A 22517-nucleotide genomic window follows, 5' to 3' on the forward strand; every position below is an offset into this window, starting at 1 on the left:
CAACTGCCGCCCCCAGAATGCTGCCCTTGCAATTGTGCAGCCCTAAGCACATGCTTGGTTTGCTGGTGCCTAGAGTAACAGCCGCCTCCCCACTAATGCGGGGATCTTCTGTGTTACTCAGAGAGAAGGGAGCTCTGGGCAGTCACTAGGGTCTTTTTCTTATATAGGCTCCTATTACCTCCCACCCCCATCCCGATTTTTCACATTTGCTGGCTGGTCACCCTAGCAGTCACCAGGACTACTCTTGGCAATGCCAGGTTTTTGCTTTGTGGTTTCCCATGTGAGTATTGATCAGGCTGGACTTTGAAGTCTTAGTGTTTGGTTTCCTTTTTCGTACAGGATAATTCAAGACAAGTTTCCTCCACCTTCCATTAGATGGGACAGCATAGTAGCTGTCCTGCAACCATCCTCCAAAAATGTGTCCTACAGTTTGCAGCCTTGCACACCATTCTGGATTATGAACACAACTTGGAGGATCTGCCACTTGTCTTTGCCCTGGCTAGAGTAGCTTCAGGTGCAGTATAGAAATGTCTTATTTCTATATCTGTAAGTCAACTATTCCATACAGCTCAGGTGTGCCATGTACCTTGAGATAGAATGAAAACTACTCACACCAGAACTGAAGATGTAATTGGAGTTCTCACTTCTCCTTGAGCTTGAATGGGGCATTTCTAACTGTGCTAACACACTGCATTGCTGCTTAGTACTTGCCTTTTCTATCCAGAGAGTTTCAGCACTCAGGAGTTGGTTACAACGGTGCAATCTGCTCAGCAGTGATACTGGTAGCATTAGAATCTGATAACCCAAATATAGCACAGATATTGCTTCTGTTAACTACGCAGGGCTGCACCAACTAAAATATATGTAGACTGAAAACAAAACTTGGGGTTGATTTACCCATACCATTATCCAAAAAACAAGTACTGTTTGCCCACTGCTTAGTGCCACTCCCCGTAAGTTGAATTGTTCCATGTTGTTAACCCCAATGACTGGATGGATGCTATGTTCTTCCCCTTTCACTGCTGTTAGGTGCCAATTACCACCTGACTAAAGGAAAATGTACCAAAAGCTGTGGTTTGAGCATTACTCCTGGGGGAATTCTGCACCACTGTGCATGCGCAGAATTTATGTCCCCCCGCAGATTTCTTTGCTTCCTTGCAGAAAAATTACTTTCTGACAGGGAAGCAAAGGGAAGCCACAAGAGTTGTCATGCCACCCTCCCCAGCAGGATGTTTTGGGTGCCCAGGGCAGCTGGAAGATAGATAAATCACTGTGGGGCAGGGGACTCCTACCCTGCACCGGGCTCAGCTGCTAGCTCCAGCTGGGCTGGGGAGGACAGGACTTCCTCTTCCCCTGCATGGCATCCAGGGCTAGGTCAGACCCACCCACAGATTTCTCCCCTGCTCTGCAAACTCCCTCTGCTTCCTGCACCCATTGCTCATCAGCTGCAGGGGGAGGGATCCCTATACAGAGAGCTGTTCCCCCATCTGCCCAATCCCCATGCATCCAGACCCTCCCACGGAGCCTCCCCTCCCCCCCTGCACTCAGAACCCCCCCGATGAGCACCACTCCCCCTGTACCTGGACCACCTCAATGAGCCATCTGCACCCAGATCCCCCCTGCCACTGAGCCCCACCCCCCCAGCATCTGGACCCCCCACTGAGCTCTATCCCCTCCACACCAGACCCTCCCCCCCCCCACTGAGCCCCAACCACCTTCACCTGGACTCCCCTGCAGACTCCCATTACCATTGCACCCAGAACCTTCTGACAAGCCCCTCTGCATCCAGATCCCCCTGCACCCGGATTCCCCCACTGAGCTGCCCACACCCAGGTTGCCCCACACAGAACCCTCTCAACCCACACTTGGATCCCCCCACACTAAGCCCCTCCATACTTGAATCCGTGCTGATCCTGCCTGCCCGCACTTGGTGCACCTGGCACAGAGGAGTAGGGCCCTGGGGTGTTTCTGGGGCAGACCTGGTCCCTGTGCTCTGTCAGGGTTGGATGCAGCCTCACTACTGAGTCCATGTCCCGGGGTGGGAGCTGCACAGTGATCTTCCACCTCTGTGCAGCCAATGGCCTGTGCTCCCTAATGCCATGCTGGAGCCTCCATATTTATTTGACAAATAAAATTTGCAGAATTTTAAAATATTGTACACAGAATTTTTAATGTTTTGGCGCAGAATGCCCTCAGGAGTAGAACATGCTCTTTATTCTAAAGAGAGATTTCCATTGGCCTCCAGGATCTCACTGTCACTTTACTTCCAGTCTTTTCTCATAAAAATGGTCAGTGTTGCTTTAATAATTGAAATGTTACTTTGCTGTCTTACTCTCCCGCAGCCAGGAAGCAATGTCAGCACAAGTGAAGAACAGTATCACAGGCCTGCTCCTTTCTCCTCTTTGTTTCAGTCTCGTCAGTCCTTGTGTTTGTGAAGAGGTCTCTTTTCCTCCTTGGCAGGATCAGGAGATATTACCCTATATTTATCTAGAACGTTTGTTCCCAAAACTCTTACAATGCCTACCAATGAAACACAACTGTGCTTGTGGAGAAGTACAATACAGCCAATCTGCACCCAGTTCAGGGGCGCATGCAAACAACTATTTCATCCAATCAAAATTGCAAATGGAATAAACTAACAGAGTTTATCATCACTTGGATATTTCAGGGAGTGCATCTCTAGCAGGTGCTATTGGAAAATAATTATGGACAGGTCTTTTGCTCCTTTCTACTACATGATTTCATGAGATGGAGACAAGCATGGAAGAGTGTACTTCCCTCCCTCCAATTAAAGGGAACCTGAACCAGAATAAAGAATCTTTTAAGTAACTAATCAGCTACGCTCTGGGCTGCCCTCCAAACCCCAGAATACACCCTCATCCTCCTATGTCTCATATATAAGCTCTTATATAACTTAAGAAAGGAAGTCAATCTGAACTAAAACAAAGGGACTCTTTATATCCCTCTCACATGCTTTCAGTTTTGATAATACTCATCTCTTTGCCTTATTTAAAGATAGATTGTTTGATTAGTTTTCATTTCAGCTTTTGTGTTCTCTTCCTTTCCTCCTCCCCCTGCCTTTTTATTCCCTTCCTGGTGCAGTTGTTCCAGTCTTTCCCTTCACTTTGGCACCACTGTTGGTCTATTTCCTTAGGTTAGCACTCCACGTCATGTTAGTTTGATTAACTGTTGTACATCTGGACTAAACATCAGAGGGCCAAATTCTGACATGGGCTATATGGGGTTCAAAAAGTCAACACAAAGGTTGATCTACATTGTTTACTGTGTGTGTGGACAGGGAGTAAATCATCTGCTCGATACATATCCTGATTAGATGGGCTGTACAGGTAGGTGCTTGCGTGGCTAAAGGAGATCACAATAGCAGGATCATTTGAGCAGTGCATCCTCATCGTTGCAGATTCCCTCCACTGATGAGCAGTGAAACAGTTATCGATGTTGACATTTAAAATGTTATCTGTAGGCTTTACAGGTAACATCAGATTAAATGAATGAGCAGAGTAATTCAGATTTCAGAGCTACGGTTTCGGGCTCTCTATAGACCCAGGAAGGCAATAATGACCACTTGATTATCATTTGGAAGGTCTTATTTACAACCAGAAAAACTTGAAGTATACCTTAAAAAAACCCATGCAAACACACAAGAGACCCAGACTCTGGAACACAATTCTGTGCCATGGCTGTAGAATACATGGGCTCTGTCTTAATATGATTTATTACTGCCAGGACACACCAGGAACTATTTTTTAAAATTTAGTAAACAAGGATTCTGAGAGGATTCTGTGTGGGACAATCGGTGCAGGCAGCTCAATGGGGGGTCTAGGTGAGGGGGGATCTGGATGCACAGAGGCTTGTTGGGAGGGTTCCAGGTGCAGGGGCAATGGGACTCTGCAGGGGCTTCTAGGTGAAAGTGGTTGGGGCTCAGCTCAGGGGTCTGAGTGTGGGGGTCTCAGCAGGGGGTATGGGTGCTGGGGGAGTGGGGCTCTGAGTGGAACTAATTGGGAATCAGTGGCATGGGGATCTGGATATGGGGGCTCAGGGTGCTGCAGGGGGTGGGGCTCATCAGGGTAGGGATTTGAGTGCAGGGAGCTCTGTGGGGGTGGGTTGGGTGCAGGGGTGGGGATCCAGAGGCAGGGATCTCCAGATGGCAGGGGGCCCCAGGGGTTGAGGTTCAATGGGGTGGGGTTTGGGTATGGAAGGCTAGGGGGGTTCTGGGTGTCTGGGGTGAGGCTTGGTGGGGATGTCTGGGTCTGGGAGGTCCAGATGCACGGGGGTTGGGCGGATGGGGAGCAGCTTTCCGTACAGTGACTCCTTTCCCCCATAGCTGAGGAGCAATGGGGGCAGGAAGCAGGAGAGGATGCTGAGCTTCCTGCAGCTGGGGAGGTTTCTGGGGGTGGGTCTGACACAGCCCCAGCTACTCCATGCAGGGAAAGAGGAAGTCCTGTCCTCTCCTGCCTCCAGCCCAACCGGGACTAGCAGCTGTTCCCGGCTCAGGGTAAGAGTCACTGGCTGAGGTGTCCCTAGCCCTGCAGTGATTTACCTCGCCGCTGGCTGCTCCAGATTCCTGAAATGATGTACCTGCGCAGCTAGGGAGCGGTGTGTGTCTAGTCTTGCAGATTCCCTTTGTTTCCCTATCAGAAAGTCATTTTTCTGTGGAGAAGCAAAGAAATCTGCACTGGACATGAATTCTGCACCAATTCCCCCAGCAGGACAATATGCTTCATCCATAGACCCATCTCTCCCCTCCCACAAACAATAACGATCCTATTTCATAATTTCTTATGTGCTTGTTGTAAAGAAAACTTAGAGCCACTTCACACCATGCTGCCACATCTGTAACTGCAGGAGATTCCTGAGGCCCACTAATGCTAATAGGATATTAAGGACCCATTCTTCAGTGATGCATGGTGTAGAAAGTGAATCATGGGGATAACTTGAGTACCCTTGGGAGTTGGAGTCTCTCTCCCTTTATTGTGGCTTTGGTCCGAGTGCATCCTATTAGTCTCTTTCCTCCTTATTAACACACAATCTCCACCCACAATTCTCCTTGGGTGTAAATCCTGGATCACAACCTCTTTGGGAATAACAGCAGCACCCTACCACCACCTACACAAACAGCTGGCATGGCACAGAAGAATGGAATAGTGGGCTGGGAGACAAAGATCACTTGGCAGGGGGTCCCAGATTTTGTCTGAATGATCAGGTAGCTGAGCCTGTGAGGTGCTGGGAACCTCCTGGGCATTGAGGGGTGACCTCTTGGAGAAGTGGGCTCATGGCTGATCTTTCAAACTTACTCTCTTGATATTCACAGACCTGCTGTTTATTAACCTGTGGCTTGCTGCCATCAAACCCCCCATGTAGCTTTGGAAGGATTTGTTTTTTATGGGTGAATGTTGGTAAACATCCATTTCACCATACAAACACAAGAGAAAATATTTCCATTGACAATCATCAACATTTATGGGTAGGCAAAGAAAGAAAAATGCCATTTGAGAACTTACTTGATTTTGATTTAAGGATATATACTTTGTATATATTGACATGTGACACTGATCATTTGTTTTAACAGTTATACATTTTTAACTTTTTGAATCCTAATGTCTACTACAGCGGTTCTCAAACCGTGGGTCGCGACTCCGTGTCAATGGGGTCACCAGGGCTGGCATTAGATTTGCTGGGACTGGAGGCTGAAGCCCAAGCCCCACTGCTCGGGGTGGTGGGCCTCAGGTTACAGCCCCCCCCGGCTGAAGCCCTGGGGCTTCGACTCTGGGCCACCTGCACGGGGCAATGGGGCTTCAACTCTGGGCCACCTCCACGGGGCAATGGGGTTCAGGGTTTGTCCCCCGTCCTGTCGTAGCTTTTGTTGTCAGACGGGGAGTCGCCCTGCAGTGAAGTTTGGGAGCCCCTGGTTTTCTATTGTCTGCCCCCCCCCCAACGTCCTGCACCTGGGAAAGTGTCAATCAAGAAATGTCGAGGGGGGGGGGGGGGGGAGTTTAAACCCCCGAGTTTTGCTCAACTCTGAACGTTTAACTAGAGCAATCGGGGGAAGGTTATAAAATACGCATCGCGACGGGCTGGCTCCAGTCCCAGGCACTAGCCCCCGGCGCGGGCCAGGCCTACCTAGCCGCGGGCTCGGCGCGGTTCTGAGGCAAGTCGCGCGCTAAACGGCGGCTGACGGGCCAGCTCGGCTCGGCCAGCGACGGGCTTCCCCAGCTTGGGGCTCCGTCCTGCACGGAAAAGCAAATCGGTGTCGGCCCAGCTGCGCTCCGGCTCCCGGCCCAAGGCACGCAGGGCGGCCGCGGCCTCCCGAGACACCTGGGGGTTGCGCGCCGCCGTGTGGCGGCCGCTTTCCGGCCCGGCGTGACGCGGCCAGCGCCCCGCTCGGGGCCCAACACCACCAACCGCCAGCAGCGCAGGGCCCTTTTCAGCCATGGCTGCGGGAGGCGCCGCCCCGGGCAGCGAGGGGCCCGTCCTTTCCCCCGGGGCAGCGGGCACGCGCCACTCGGGGTGACCCGACCGTCGGGCGCTAGCGCCGTGATCCCTTCCTCAGGGCCGCGCGGCCCCTCCCGCCCGCCTCAGCCAACGCGGCCAGGCCCAGCCCAGGCCCTGCTCCGCTTCTTCCCGCCCAGCCCAGCGGGACCCGCCCCCGCCGTCACAGGCGGTGCCCCTCCCCACAGGGAACCCTCCTCCTCCTCCTGGGCCAGGCCTGGTTTCCGCGGGCGGAGCCGGGCTGGGGGGCGGGGGTTTTAGTCGGAGGCTCGCAGCGGACGGAGCCCATGGAGGACACTGACTACTTCGGCGGCAGCGCGGCGGAGTGGGGGGACGATGCGGACGGAGGGGGGGTGAGAGGCGGGGGTCGCGGAGGGGGGTCAGAACCGGAGTTTGGAGGGGGCGCGGGGGGAAGGGCGAGCCGGGGGGGTGTAGAGGAGAGGTGCAGTGGGGGGGGCGGAGGAAGGGGTGTTGAGCAGAACCGGAGTTTGGAGGGGGCGCGGGGGGAAGGGCGAGCCGGGGGGTGTAGAGGAGAGGTGCAGTGGGGGGGCGGAGGAAGGGGTGTTGAGCAGAACCGGAGATCGGGGGGGGGGGAAGGGGGGGGGAAGGGCGAGCGGGGGGGTAGAGGAGGGGGTGCAGTGGGGGGCGGAGGAAGGGGTGTTGAGCAGAACCGGAGATCGGGGGGGGAAGGGCGAGCGGGGGGGGTAGAGGAGGGAGTGCAGTGTGGGGGGGCGGAGGAAGGGGTGTTGAGCAGAACCGGAGATCGGGGGGGGGGGGGGAGGGCGAGCGGGGGGGTAGAGGAGGGGGTGCAGTGGGGGGGGGTGGAGGAAGGGGTGTTGAACAGAACCGGAGATCGGGGGGGGGGAAGGGCGAGCGGGGGGTAGAGGAGGGGGTGCAGTGGGGGGGCGGAGGAAGGGGTGTTGAGCAGAACCGGAGATCGGGGGGGGGGGAGGGCGAGCGGGGGGGTAGAGGAGGGAGTGCAGTGGGGGGGGCGAAGGAAGGGGTGTTGAGCAGAACCGGAGATCGGGGGGGGGGGGGGAAGGGCGAGCGGGGGGGTAGAGGAGGGGGTGCAGTGGGGGGCGGAGGAAGGGGTGTTGAGCAGAACCGGAGATCGGGGGGGGGGAAGGGCGAGTGGGGGGGGTAGAGTAGGGGGTGCAGTGGCGGGGGGGGGCGGAGGAAGGGGTGTTGAGCAGAACCGGAGATTGGAAGGGGCGCGGGGGGGAGGGCGAGCCGGGGGGGGTAGAGGAGGGGGTGCAGTGGGGGGGGGGCGGAGGAAGGGGTGTTGAGCAGAACCGGAGATTGGAAGGGGTGCGGGGTGGAGCCTGGCTGAGGGGTTGTGGCTGCAGGTCCCTTCTGGAGGGGGAGCAGAGGCGGGAGTATTGGCTAGGGGGCTCCATCTCTCACCCCCCCACACACGTATAAAGTCCCAGAGGCTGACTCTCCCCTTGTCCTGTCCCCACTGCTCCATCACCAAAGCAGCTTCTGTTGCACAAGCAACACAGGCTCTCTCCTGTTGCTATGCTGAGGGTGTGTTGTGCCCTCGGTGCTCCCCAAATGTGTCTGATTGCCTGCTTACTACTTGCTCACCCATTGGCATGGTCAAAGCAGGCACAGGGGTTCCCCTCTGTGATTTTCAGGAGTTAAAAAACATATATTTTTGCCAATATTTAAAATAATCATGGTTTCCCCTGTGATATCAAAACCTGTCCCCTCCTGAGCCCCTGTCCTTTTTGGGATGAGCTCCAGGTAATCATGGTTGATCTTTAGACCCTGCCAGTCCCCCTTCACCTGGCAAATACTGTAAATGTGGGGTATATTTTAAAAAATCCTATTCTTGATGGCTGCTTCTGGTGCCTGGATTTTTTCACAGTTGATGCTAAAAAAGTATAAAGGAAAGAGACATGTCTTGCTCCAAGAGATTTATAATTGAATGCCCTGAGTCTACAGTTGCAGTATTATTCTTATTTAAGGTTTGATTGTGCTCGCTTTCCTAAAAATACATTTCCCCCTAAAAATACATTTTTCCCCTAAATGTGGTAGGTGTTGAAGTAAATTCTGTTAAGAGGTTGTGCTTTCCGCTGTAGAAGGCATTTGCTATAGGAAATCATGGTGTGTACGTGCACCTTTATGGGTAACAAGCAAGATATTTAAAATGTAACTAGCACAGTAGAAAAAAACAAATATAAAAGAGAAATAACCACTCTGACTCTGTGTTTGTAAACAGCAGGATGATGAGTATGGAGAAGGAGAAGATGATGCTGAAGTCCAGCAAGAATGTTTGCATAAATTTTCCACTCGAGATTATATAATGGAGCCCTCTATATTTAACACTCTAAAAAGGTGAGTATAAAAGATTTTAATATGTAATGATAATATGTTGCATGTAACTGAGAGTTTGAAAATGATACCTGAGCGCATTGTTCTGCCTTTACATAGGGGTGGAGTACTTTTTGTTTCTTCAGTTAATTTTGAAATAACTGCCCCCCCTCCCCCCCCCTTTTTTTTTTAACCCCTTTGTCAGGTATTTCCAGGCAGGTGGCTCTCCAGAAAATGTTATCCAACTGCTGTCAGAGAATTATACTGCAGTGGCACAAACTGTAAATCTACTGGCAGAGTGGCTCATTCAAACAGGTACGCTACAGTGGTCTAACGGTGTCCTGTGGCTGTAGTTTTTCTTTATACATCAGAAACATCTGAACTGTTGGCAGATATAACATTGATCATACCCAAAAGGTGGATGATGTCCAAGTTGCCATTCTATACCTAAATATATGACTAAACTCATTTTTTTGCCTTGAATCCCGATATACCTGATGAGAATATTTTTTTTAGTTCCACTTTTGTGTAATGATGTGGCAGCTGTCTAATAGAACACAATTGTACCCAAGGGATGAGTGAGGTAGTGTGGTGATGAACACTAAAATTGTAGTATGAAAGGAGCTATTGTATTTTAGACTTTCTGCTTTCCGTCTATTATTTTAATCCCATGTAAAGAGACTAGTGCTTAGGTAGTGTTGTGATAGATACTCTAGAAATACCTAACATCTTATTATAGCATAGCATAATTAATGTTGATTTAACTACATTTTAGTTGCAGCCTGCTTTTTGTGGATCAGTTAAATATACAGTTTTGTAACTGTAGTTCTCAAAAGTACTGATTGAGATTGAAATTCTTTACTGTCAAACCTTCTGGGATTTCTGCAGCTCTGCCTCTTAAGGGGCAAGTTCACAGTGTAAATTTTGCTGGATCTTTGCCATGGTGTAATGAAGAGGTGAAATCTACATCTTGGTAGATTCAAATGTTACTAGTATGAAAAGAATACATGCACACTGTTGGAAATGTCTTAAATCACTGCAATCACAGTACAGATACTGGTTACTTCATTACACATTATTCAAAAGGATACAGTATGGTGTAGCATGTATTTGAATCTGTCATATGGGAAGTAGCTGTCTTTTAGTTTGTAGCCATGTAGGTTCACTGTCTATTCTCCATATGTTTTCTTGTGAGCACAGACAAGATATTGAAACGTACTTATCAGCCTATTTAGCTGTCTTGTAAACGTCAGTGTCCAGCTTGCTCACATGAGTGGACAAGTTGAGAAAAGGATTAGTGTAACCTGCACATGTGTGCGCCTGTGCAATACAGCTTGTAGGTCTGTGTTTAGGAAAGAGAAATCCTAAATCCTTCATATCTGATCTAATATTGTTTGGTATTCCTATTTTGGGTTTTGAATACTGTCTCCCTTTTTGCCTTTTAATTAATTTGTTAGATGACTTCTGTTCTATTATTCTAATAGTCTTGAGAAACTTCAAGGAGTTGCTACTACTCTGACAGTTTAGATTCCACCCAGTGACATTTCCTTCCTTGCAGGTGTTGAGCCGGTGCAGGTTCAGGAAACTGTAGAAAATCACTTGAAAAGTTTACTCATCAAACACTTTGACCCTCGGAAAGCAGATTCCATCTTTACAGAGGAAGGCGAGGTAATGCATAGAATACACATGGCCAAGTACAGACCAGCTGCTCAGTGGCCAAACTCAGGGTTGCAATTGTTGGACATAATGTCTCTGAGCTCAGCTTTATGAGATTGTATCTCTTTAGACCAAGGTAAATTTGGCCCTTGGATTCAAATACTGGGGAAGGAGGCTGTAGCTTCCTCTTTAATACTTTACTAAAACTAGCTCGCTGTTCAAATTACTCTGCATATCTGAGAAGCCCTGTAGGTTCACTTAGACAGTGGAAACTGCTCAATGCTGAATACATTTTATTTTGTTACAAGGTTCCAGTTAGCTAGTTCTCTCTCAAGACTCTTGAAATAATGCATGTAAACATTTTACTCTGGATAAGCTTAAGAAGTGGAATCTGTTGGATTCTATAAATGTTTAGATTCAGGATTTTTATTGCACTGTTACAGCAGTGTTTCTTTCTGTCACTGTAATTTTTGCAGACTCCAGCCTGGCTTGAGCAAATGATAGCACATCCTACCTGGAGAGATCTTTTTTACAAACTGGCTGAAGCCCATCCAGACTGCCTGATGCTTAATTTTACTGTCAAGGTAATCAATACTGGAGTCTAATAAACAGCTTATTACTGAAACGATGATTTCTAATTCTTCTTCCATTACATGCCAACTGTAACCTTCCCCAATCTCTGGGCATTCATATTAAGACTATTTATTGTATTGATAACTCTGTGCATTTTAAGAGTCTATTTTCTATGGGAAGAATGTTGCAGACTGCATGTTGAAAATATTTTTCTTTTAATTTGACATAACTAAATCAAGGATCAAAGACAGTAATATACATGTGTGAATTTTAATAGTAATTTGTTACATTTCATTTGTAGGCAATCTAAACCATCCTCATTATGACTGCCATGTGGTGGGACTTCTTTAAAGTGAACTTGGTGTTTATGAAATATAATGTATTGAAATCTATAGCATTCTGGTTAGGTGAAGAGCAGGTATTTGTACAGATATCCTCAGTACAAGCTTCACCACAATGTACCTCACCCTATTTTTAGAAGGATCACTAAGTGTCAGGTGACCCATTCTTGATTGCCTCCTTTAAACCACTTGCAAGGATGCCAACATTTGTGGTGTATTTTTGTGATGTAAAGGGAGACTGACCATCAACCCATTTCATGTAGACTGTAGAACAGCTGACCAATGGTTAACCTTTTTTTTTGTAGTGTGTCAAGAAGTAGATAGTCTCCTGGCTCTCCTGTGTGCACACAGGCAAGCCAGGAGATGAACTGCTTCGTGAACTTGTTTTGTGTAAGGTTTTTACAGGTAATTTAGTGGTCCCAGATAGTGATGAGAACACTTAATTAAGAAACTTAATTCAGTTCATGGTGATTCTTTTATTTTATATGAACTGCTTTAACTTTGCTTAAACAATTGATGACATTAGCAAAACCCTTCACTGAGAAGGAATGGAAAGGCATTTTTTTAATATTATGTGCTGGATGTTTTATCTCCCCCCCCCCCCCCTTTTCCTTTTCCTTTTCCTTTCAGAAAGTACAGGGAATGTCATATGACTTGGGTTTATCCACCTGTCCTGTTATCATCATACTTTTCAGTCAGTGTCTAGATGCTGACGATTATTTATTTGTATTACCTGGATTCCATGGAGAGTATGCAGAGACTCATTTAACATTCTGTGCAGTGTAGTTTCATCCAATCTTCCTAAAATGTGCTGAGATACAAAAATCATTTTGAGTGTTGTTTGTTGTTATAGCTTATATCTGATGCTGGTTATCAAGGGGAAATAACCAGTGTATCAACAGCATGTCAGCAATTAGAAGTCTTTTCTCGAGTGCTACGTACTTCTCTGGCTACAATTTTAGATGGAGGGGAAGAAAACCTTGAGAAGAACCTCCCAGAGTTTGCGGTAAGTGTCTTTTTACCTTTTGTCAAAAGGAATCTCTCTGCTTCCCTGGTGATGGTGTAGAAACTTCATCTCACAACATTTTGAAGATGCACTGGTTATGCAGTCTTGTTTATGGGCCCACAGAAAAAAATGTAGACCAAGAGTTATGCATCAAAAATAGCTTTTATACTGTTCAAAGTCTTGACCACCAGGGGTTGTATGGGCCGCTGAGATGACACTTTTTGAGGTTTATTAATCTGAATAATTTGAAGGTGCAGAAGTCTAGCAGGAATTTTAGAGCTCATTATGCTTTCAGCAGTCTCACCAGTGTCCTGATTGACATGCTATCAGTTCACAGGGGGGTATCAGACCTGGCATAATTGTAGTGCTCTGGAAAATCTAGACCCAGAAGGATGTTGGTTATGATGCAGGTCCTCAAGGCAGCAACTCTTAGAAGTTCCTCAGCATCCAACAGTGTGCTTGGATTGAAGTGTTTGGGAAACTCCATTTGGGATTTGTGCATATCATTTTCTATTAATAAAATGATAGACTTTATATGAATTTGTCTTGTCCAGGAGAGGACTGGGGAGTACAAGATGCACGTTTCTGGGGGAAAGTATGGGACTGGGAATTTGCTGATGTTGCTCTGTTACTAAATTAAACCTCATTCATTAGGGTTAACACCTTTGGGAACATTGTAGTAAAAATGCAGTTGTGTTTGTGTTGTGGCATTATATGTACCTTCCCTAGTAAGGGGTGGGGGGGGGGCTAATATACTTCCTCCATTATCAACCCTTTGAAGTCACCCTCCTGCAGAGAAATAAATATACTAGTTCATATTGGATTCTTCAGGGACCAACGGACAAAGGAAATACTTCTGGATAAAAGCCTGGGGTTTAATCTGCATCAGGGCCTTCTTCCTGTTCCAGCAAATGGACAGGACCCCTGGTTCATGGAGGGTCCCAGTGCTTAGGGGAGGATTGGAAGGACTTAGTCTTATGAGGCCCCGGTAGGCCATGTGCTTGTTTTGAGCTGAAGCTCTGATGAACTTGTAACCATAAGGATGCCCCTAGGCTGGGGTATTAAGACTGCACCTGCCAAAGCCCATGTGAGAGTTGGGATGAAATTCTGGTAATCTTATTAGTGTGTGTGTCTTTTATTGTTTTTAATAGGTATTCTCTTAAGAATAAAGTAGGCTTGCTTAGAAAGAACTGTGCGGTAACTTATCTCAAGCAATTATACTGTTATCCGTCCTGAAGAGAAAGCAAGCAGGTGTCATAGGGCAACCTTTCTGTGCTAGGAATCACACAGTAAAGTCAAGGGAACTGTGCAGCCTGGGAATACCCCAATCAGAAGTAATAGAGACACATGTCTCCATCCAAGAGAGGCAACAGATGCGGAGCAGGATGTCTGAGTGTGGGTACCCTTGGTGTACCACTGAGGGGACATACAGATGCAGTTGCCCTGAACTGTGACAAGTGCATGTTCTTTCCTGTTAAATATTGTAGTGAGGTTTGGATAGCTTAATGCTAATTCATTCTCTAAATTTAGTGAGAGAAATACTGGACAACCATGAGAACCGGCAGTTGGGTGAAGGAGAGAGAATTCTAAGAAGCCTTTTATGTTGGGTAGTAAAGTGAAGCAGGAACTCTAGATCTAGCTTGTCCTGGAATAGCATCACATACAAGGATGTCATTCTGCACTGGATTTTCTATGGTATCACCTTTCCATTGACATTACATCTTACTCAGTTATTTAGCACCATAACTAACCCTTGCTGCAATATATTTGTTGAAGGGTGACCCAGATTTTTCAGATTGGCGAATAACCTCTCCCTGAATGTGTTTACAGAAAATGGTTTGCCATGGAGAACACACATATCTCTTTGCTCAGTCTATGATGTCCATATTAGCCCAAGAAGAGCAAGGTGGGTCTGCTGTGCACAGGATTGCTCAGGAGGTTCAGCGATTTGCTCACGAGAAGTAAGTCCTTGTTAATTTGTCTTTCTCACACGAGCAGAATTTCACTGGTAACAGTATGGTAAGCCACAAAATGTCAGCTTTGCCCATTCTTGATTGAAACAGAGAATTCCTAAATTTCTTCATCCTGCTCCTAGTAGGATCAAGCTGCACAGTAAGAGCTGCTCAGGTGTGATCAATAAACAAATATCTACAGAGCCACAAACGAGCCCTTTTTCCTTCGTTGGGATACCTGAAGTCGCCATTCTGAAAGAATTAAGTAATGTCGATGTTCTGACTGTGTAAAAACTGGTTAAAATATCCTATGCAAATCTTTTATTTCCTACGGTAGCCACATTGGTATTATCTCACTGAGGAAAGGGTTCAGTCTTTAAGGCTGTCTTCTGCACACTAGGTGACAAACACTGATTATTCTATCGGTATGTTTCTGAGGCTAAAATTAACATGTTTCAGTTTCTTTATAAGAAAAATATAAAGCCCATGTGTGTCTTGCTCTTTACCAAGAGGCCACGATGCTAGTCAGATCACTCTAGCCCTGGGTACTGCAGCCTCCTACCCTCGAGCATGTCAAGCGCTTGGTGCCATGTTATCCAAAGGAGCTCTGAATCCAGCAGACATCACAGTCCTGTTCAAAATGTTTACAAGCATGGACCCACCTCCAGTAGAACTGGTTCGTAGTTACCTCTTTATACTGTTAAGTTTTTATTTTTATTTCTGTGACATAAGCATCTCAAGGCCTTACTCGGGGCTTCAGGCCCCATCGCGCAAGGTGCTGTACAAACACCAAAATAAGAGAGAGTTATAAGTGCTGCTAGTACTCAGTTACTCATTACGGAGACTCCTCTCATTAAGGGATACAGAAACGTGAACATGCTATTTGTAGCATCTAATTATGAATGCTTTTACAACACTTCCCCAAAGTTAAATATGGAAAAGATCTATTAGGTCAGAGTTTAAAAAGTGACTTATAATTTTGTGTCCCCAGTCTGTTATGGGCACAGTTAATTACAGGTGCAGTTATACTGTTTAGATTTCTAACTACCTGATTATGTATGGAGTTCAAGTAATAAACAGGAAAATTTAGATATCTAAATAATATTGTCAGTACTAATTGTACCCTCCACTTTGTGCCAGCACTTTGATTTGAGCCCCTTTAAAAATATGACCCATTAAACCATCTGGTCTATCACTCAGCAGATAATGCATTATTGTACCCTATTCTGTGTGTGTACACAAGATCTAGATATTTATTTGGTGCTTTTTAATCTGTTGCACTAATGAAACCTTGTGTTTCCTTCACAGATTCGAGTACCTGCCTTTCTGGACCTTTTCATGCAGTCACTATTTAAGCCAGGTGCTAAGATCAATCAGGACCATAAACATAAATATATCCATATATTAGCATATGCAGCCAGTGTAGTGGAGACATGGAAAAAGGTAATATCATATTCTTTGACTGTGTAGAAGTTAAAGTTAATGCATTAGTGTAAATATACATAAGGAAAATCCAGGCTTGTTGTTTAAGTTCCATCATTGCTTAGGCCAGGGGTAGACAACCTATGGCACGCGTGCCGAAGGCGGCACGCGAGCTGATTTTCAGTGGCACTCACACTGCCCGGGTCCTGGCCACCGGTCAGGGGGCTCTGCATTTTAATGTAATTTTAAATTAATCTTCTTAAACATTTTTAAAAACCTTATTTACTTTACATACAACAATAGTTTAGTTATATATTATAGACTTATAGAAAGAGACCTTCTAAAAATGTTAAAATGTATGACTGGCACGCGAAACCTTAAATTAGAGTGAATAAATGAAGACTCGGCACCCCACTTCTGAAAGGTTGCCGACCCCTGGCTTAGGCTAAAATTGTGTGCACCTGATTTTTCGGAGGAGTTAAATACCCCCAGCTCCAACGGAAAAAAATGGGAACTCCAGGTCTTCTGTAGATTAGGCCAGTAGAATAAAAGTTTGGAATTAGATGTTTGGGGCTTTTTGCCATTATTTCTTAGAGTAGCAATTGCAGGTCTGTGCTGGGCTAGAAAATCTGAACTCTCCTTTTAGAAGCAAATGAATTACTTTAAAATTATGAAAATAATCGTTTTAATAATACAAGAGAAACATTCTTAGTACTTTACACTCATCTGTACTTCGGTCACTTCACAAATTATTTACAGATTTCAGCATTGAGAAAGGTAAAGCTATGTGAGACGTGTCATATAATAAGTCTTTCCCTAAATAGCCAACAATTTCCTGTAAATTCTCAAGTCTTGCATTCAGAGCTTAATTCTGAAATATTTTAGAACAAGAGAGTGAGCATAAACAAAGACGAGCTCAAATCGACTTCGAAAGCTGTTGAAACTGTTCACAATCTGTGCTGCAACGAAAACAAAGGAGCTTCAGAGCTGGTTGCAGAGCTGAGCACCCTCTATCAGTGCATCAGGTAGGTAGAAAGTCTATTCCAGAGCTGAAACTCCTTTCTGTTAACAAGAAAGTACAATTTACATTGTAATAAAGGCAGCAAATGGTGCAAGCTGCAACTAGCTCTGTTTTGTAATTCATAATGCTACACATGTCCCTGGCTTCAGAAGATAGCTATTTAGATGTTGGCTTCTGTCTGTGTTTTCTTGCTTCTCTTTCCTTTCTGTATTACGTGATGTAGCTGCACTGCAACCCTTGGGAGAACACATAGTATTTTTATGAAACGCCTTAATTCTTCAAAATTGCTGTTTGTGGGAAGGTGTATTTCTCAGTAATAAGTCCTGACGTAATTGCTGTGTTCTGGATCGATAACTAGGCCCAAAAAGACCTTTTCTGGGAATGTTGAACTGGGAAGCTATTTCCATTTCTATTCACAGCTCACTCTTCCGGAGCAGTTGCTTCCTTGTGGGCAGTGTTAGGAGTATCATCATTCTGAGCATATATGTGAAAAAACTGTCTCATGGCCACATTTGCAAGGTGTAAGCAACATTGAGGCTTCAAATATACCTCATCAGGATCAGTCTGTAATCAAGTCGGCTTGGTCTACCTCCCATCTTATTACTCCGTTCCCCAAACTGAAATGTTCTGTACTGTAGAAGACTGTGCAGTTGTACAGTTGGAAGGAGATGAGTCACACTGGAGTCACTTTTTCCTACCTAATGAATCTTTCTCAGCGCACGCGTACACACACACACACTCACACACACACTCTCTCTCCCTCCCCCCCCACCCTTCCCCCAAGTCTGAGACCGCTGATGTTGAATAGTCCGACTGGAACATTCTTGGGCCTGCTCAGCCTTACAGTAGATGACGTGGAGAAAGATCTTCTTGCCCACTGTGTATGGGACATACCATTCTCTGCTAAGGGAGCATCCTTGTGAAGGGAAAAGGAATTTCTCTAGGCTGAGCGTCTCCTTTTACTTTTATCAGTGGAGCCTGTTGGGAACATGCTGGTAGCAGGAAGAGTATTTCTTTTTCTCTCTGAGTATTAATTCTAATCTAAGTTAAATATGAAACTTTCAGCTGATTGTAGGCAAGACTAAGACCAAACTTTAGGATGGAGTATCTAAAATCAGTTTGTCTAATGGAGCTTATTCTGTTTAGGTTTCCTGTGGTGGCAATGGGTGTATTAAAGTGGGTGGACTGGACAGTGTCAGAACCACGATATTTTCAGCTTCAGACTGATCACACTCCAGTGCATCTGGCATTACTAGATGAGGTAAGACCTTAAGGGATATGTTACTGGGTGGTGATGGTAATGGCAACGTTTAGGTTTGTGAGTGGAATGATTCTAAGGGCCTGATCCAAAGTCTATTGAAGTCTCTCACTGGATTACATCAGTCAGTTACTGTAACCCAGTAAACTTACTGAGATGAATCCATTTCAGTACCCCAAGTTAACTGCTTGGTACTATGAGATGGGATTTCCTGAAGCAAATCTCACTGAGTTGGCAACTCTAGCCCGCAAAGGGATGAATAGCAGTTGTACACATCCAGTCCTGAAGAATTCTGTACTGAGCATTGGATCAATAACTGAAAATAAGGGTAAGCCTGCTCGAATAACTGTCTTTTAAAGTAGAAGTACTGGTGACCTTAACACTACCTCATGTTTGCAGATCAGCACATGCCATCAGCTGCTTCACCCCCAAGTTCTGCAACTTCTTGTCAAGCTTTTTGAAACGGAACACTCCCAGCTTGATGTCATGGAACAGGTGATACTTAAAGGATTTGTTCTTTATGTTGCTCCTTATCTGTTAGTTAGGCTCATGATGACTGATCTTGCTGCACCAACATTCCCAGTGGAACTTGCTTCAAGAATATTGTGTCGTCATAAAAAGTTACTTGACAGACTGAAATGATAAGTATGAACAATAACACCTTTTTTTAGGCGATTCTGATTCATATGCATGGCTTTTTTTCCTCTTGTCTTTTCAGCTGGAATTGAAGAAAACCCTTCTGGACAGAATGGTTCACTTACTCAGTCGGGGATATGTCTTACCTGTCGTCGGTTATATCCGCAAGTGTCTGGAGAAACTAGACACAGACATCTCACTCATTAGATACTTTGTTACTGAGGTCAGCTGCTCACTTTTATTCATGTAGCTCTTTTTGTTGGTTTTGCTTTGAAAAGGGACAACTAACACACAACCAGATGAGATTTAATATAGGTTTTATATCTGTTTGGATGAGACTATTGGTAGAAATTACTAACTGATGATTTTACAAATACCCGTACTTCAAGACACATCAGATTCTGAGAGAGATATTTAACACTGGATACTCACTAGGACATGGCATACTGTTTTCAGAGGACAGGAGTTCCCGTAGTGATCTAAACAGGTTTGTCTGCAACATCAGCAAGCTAGAGGCAGCACATGGCCGAAGCATGGCTGGAGACTAGAGGTGGTGTGAAAGAAATGTGAATTAGTAACATACTACCAGTTTGATTTAAGGGAGGAGGATAACACAAGTCAATTGTCTCTGCCAGTCACCAAACTGGAAAAGTAACCCACAGTTCTCTGTCTGACATCTCAGGTACTGGATGTGATTGCTCCTCCATATACCTCAGACTTTGTGCAGCTTTTCCTTCCGATCTTAGAGAATGAAAGCATTGCAGGCACTATTAAAACAGAAGGTGAACATGACCCTGTCACAGAATTCATAGGTAAGATGTTTGTTCCCTCCTCACTCCTTTATGTACGCTCTTACATTCTGAAGATAATATTTGTGGGAGGGGGATTACAGTTAATAGAATATATTATACAAGCACTATTGTGTTCATTCCAGTTTCCCTTTCCTCTTAAAGACCCATGTGGAGAGATTTTCCTTTAATCAGGGATGGCTAGATGGGACTTCCTTTGAAAGTCCTTCACCAGTGCTTCTAGAGAGGCTGCTGTATAGCAGAGCAAGTCCCTTCCTATTGCCTCCATAGCGCACTCACGCCTGAGAACAAAAAGGGTCAATCTGTTCCCTAGACTTTAACTTACTCAGTTGTCACAACCAATTATATAATGCAGACATTGCACATGAAAGCAGTTATAACTAAAACAGCGTGCTGAACAATTTTTTTAAATCTTTTTTTCTTTAAGCTCATTGCAAATCTAACTTCATTATGGTGAACTAAGGAAGCGATAAAACAAGAATGCAGAGCACCATGAATACTGAGGTTATGGACAATCACTTCTTTGCTATGCCCACCACCAGTAGGGTTCTCTAGTTGGATAATACAATGGCAGCCAACAAGGAAGAAGTGTAGAGATGCTTGCTGATTCATATTGCACAGTAACTTTGAACTTTATTCTGGAAGTCTCCTATTGCATCTTTGGAAAAGGGTCAATCCATACATGGATTAATACTTCAGGATATTTTTATTACAAAAATCAGTTTGCCAGCCTAAGAGCAGCATGAGAAATACAGTCATATTTCAAGGAATGTTTTTTGTTACTTTCACAGCTTGTAGGAGAGAGAGAGAGTGTGTGTTTGTGTGTGTGCGCATGCGCACACTCTCTCCCTCGCCACTTTTCTAGTGACTGTAACCCTGAATGCTGCAGGCTTTTATCTTGTGATTTGATGAGCACACAGTTAGTCCTGTGCTGCGGAGAACCCAGGATGATTTTTCTCATCATTGCGTTCGACAGGTGAGTGTTCTTAATATCCTACAAAATTACCTTCTGAAAAACGACGTGTGTTATGGAACTCAAACTGAGTTGTAATAATCAAGGCTAGTTCTGTACTGATACACAAATCCTGCGTGCAAGCAGCCTTATTCAGAATTCTCTCTCTCTTTTTTTTTTTTTTTTTTTTTTTTAAATAGATGTGTTAAACGTTACTGGTAAGTTTCATTACCATGTCACAGTTGGTACTGTAGCTAAATTATCTGAATATATCTAAACATTCTTGGTGTAGCTTTTTTTATTACTTTAGCATTTACTAATTTAGTATGGAGACGAGCAGTGGAAATAAACCACTGAGATTCTAATTTATATTTTTATAAACAGTACTTTGACAGAGACCTCTTTTATGCTTTATATGGTTAGCCTGAATTTTTAAAACATAACTATGTGGGGTGTTTTTTTGTTTTGTTATTTTGCACACAATCACATGCAGGAAAAAAATGGGGGCACAAGAAGCCAAACTTGCCATGCTATTTTAAGGAATGTTGATATCTATATGCCCTAATTTCATCCAGTTAAATTCCACTTGTAACTAACGATGGGCATAAAATTGTTGTTTAGAGTTACATTCATAAAAAGAAATCAAGCCCTCAAAATACCCCAATAAATGTGTTAATGAGTCTCTGGTAATGAGATACTGCAGGCATGGGTGCACTAATACACAAGATAACTTGCCATTGTTTGTGGACTCTTCTGCAGAACTGCAAGAACCTTCTTTTCTCCCAATACAAGTGGGACTCTCTATCAGACTTCAATCTGTAGTAGTTGAGTAAAGGGGACAGTGCTTCCTAAAGGGGATCAGAGTAGTGCTGCTGCAGCAACTCTAGTTTATTACTACCATAACACTGACCCATTGCTCAAAGGAGGTGAATCTTTTGCATAAATAGTGCTTCCTAGTTCTTGGTGCTAGAACATTCCAAAGTGCTTTGACAACATTTAAAATATAAGGCTTCAGGCACCTCTGGGAGTATTGTAGGTAGAAGGGACACCCAACTTTAACTCTTTGTAGTCTTCCATAAGCTCCCCGTTTTCTCTCACCAAACAGAAGCTGTTTGTCTTTACTCTAAAAGCCTTTCATACCCACCCTACTACCATCTCTCATTTGCTGTTGAGACATTGACTCCTGCCTTGAATTGGCCTCCATTGTCCTCTTAACTTTCCAAGCAAGCACTTTCATGCTTTGTCCTTTGCTGCCCCTTGTGGGTGGGAGGAGCTTGCTGTAAACATCAGGATAATGACCTCATTATCCTCAAAACTCTCCTTTGCTGTGATGCCTACAAAAAATGGCTAGGCCACTGGTATGCCGAGACTAGTGCTTACCATGCTGACCAATACTGTTTCCTTGTTCTCCCCTGTCTATATCCATCTCTTGTCTTGTCCTCTACTTAAATTGTAAGCTTTTGTTCTTTTCATACAGTGCCTAGCACAATGCACTCCATGACATGACTGCCATATAAATTGCTTTCAAGGTGGCTAACATTTTCCATTATAAATTATTTTCAATAGCTTATAACTTTACCAGATTATAACCATTCAGGTTGCAGTTTTTCATGCTGAATGTTTTGCCCATGTTTGAAAAAAATTCTGACCACTGTTTCACTGAGAAGCTCTACTACCTCCATGTGTTGAAGCAGAAATTATCCTGCTCTCAGGCAAATGGTCTTTGCTGTTCCAGTGAAAATCCACACATTTGGCCTCTGAAAATTCAGTTTGCACAAGGTCAGTTGAGGTTTGTTAGAGGCTGGCAGCAGCGTTCAGTTGGTACTGAGCATGCTCCTTCCCTGCCTGTAGCAGCTAAGCAGAACTTGCCTTGGAATTGCTGCTCCTGGCAACTGGACTGAAAGGAGGGAGAATGTTTGTTTGCATTTCTCAGTTTTCCCCCTGTTGATGCCTGGGCAGTGAGGAGGAAGCAGCCTAACTCACCTGCAATGGGGCGGAGGATAAAAGGGTTTATAATTTATTTTAAAATGCTCCTTTCCAGAACCTGGAATGGAACCCAGGATTCTTC

At 45.1% G+C, this 22517-nt stretch overlaps 1 protein-coding gene across 2 annotated transcripts; it reads left to right on the top strand.

The window, feature by feature from the left end:
• Window positions 1–6589: 6589 nt before the first annotated feature.
• Window positions 6590–21129, top strand: NELFCD (negative elongation factor complex member C/D). 2 transcript variants are annotated; one of them, XM_005302962.5, is made up of 15 exons: window positions 6590–6860; window positions 8732–8847; window positions 9029–9138; window positions 10382–10491; window positions 10956–11063; window positions 12247–12399; window positions 14230–14360; window positions 14862–15027; window positions 15660–15794; window positions 16659–16798; window positions 17941–18055; window positions 18452–18547; window positions 18771–18911; window positions 19371–19500; window positions 19925–21129. In XM_005302962.5, exons 1-15 carry the CDS (start codon window positions 6795–6797, stop codon window positions 19957–19959), a joined length of 1752 nt encoding a protein of 583 aa, XP_005303019.1. In that variant the 5' UTR covers window positions 6590–6794; the 3' UTR covers window positions 19960–21129. The 2 variants fall into 2 exon arrangements, with proteins under 2 accessions (XP_005303019.1, XP_005303018.1); XM_005302961.5 differs by lacking the exon at window positions 6590–6860 and adding an exon at window positions 8284–8477.
• The last annotated feature ends 1388 nt before the right edge of the window (window positions 21130–22517 follow it).

Source organism: Chrysemys picta, chromosome 13 (genome assembly GCF_011386835.1).
Source record: "Chrysemys picta bellii isolate R12L10 chromosome 13, ASM1138683v2, whole genome shotgun sequence".
Classification (NCBI taxonomy): Eukaryota; Metazoa; Chordata; order Testudines; family Emydidae; genus Chrysemys; species Chrysemys picta.

What these genes read in the sequence shown, in the direction of transcription:
- NELFCD (XM_005302961.5), top strand. Translation starts at nt 8,409, where the DNA reads ATGTCTTGCTCCAAGAGATTTATAATTGAATGCCCTGAGTCTACAGTT. An exon ending in AGAGTGGCTCATTCAAACAG is followed by an intron (nt 9,139 to 10,381) that starts GTACGCTACAGT and finishes CCTTCCTTGCAG; the next exon opens with GTGTTGAGCCGGTGCAGGTT. An exon ending in ACCCACCTCCAGTAGAACTG is followed by an intron (nt 15,028 to 15,659) that starts GTTCGTAGTTAC and finishes TTTCCTTCACAG; the next exon opens with ATTCGAGTACCTGCCTTTCT.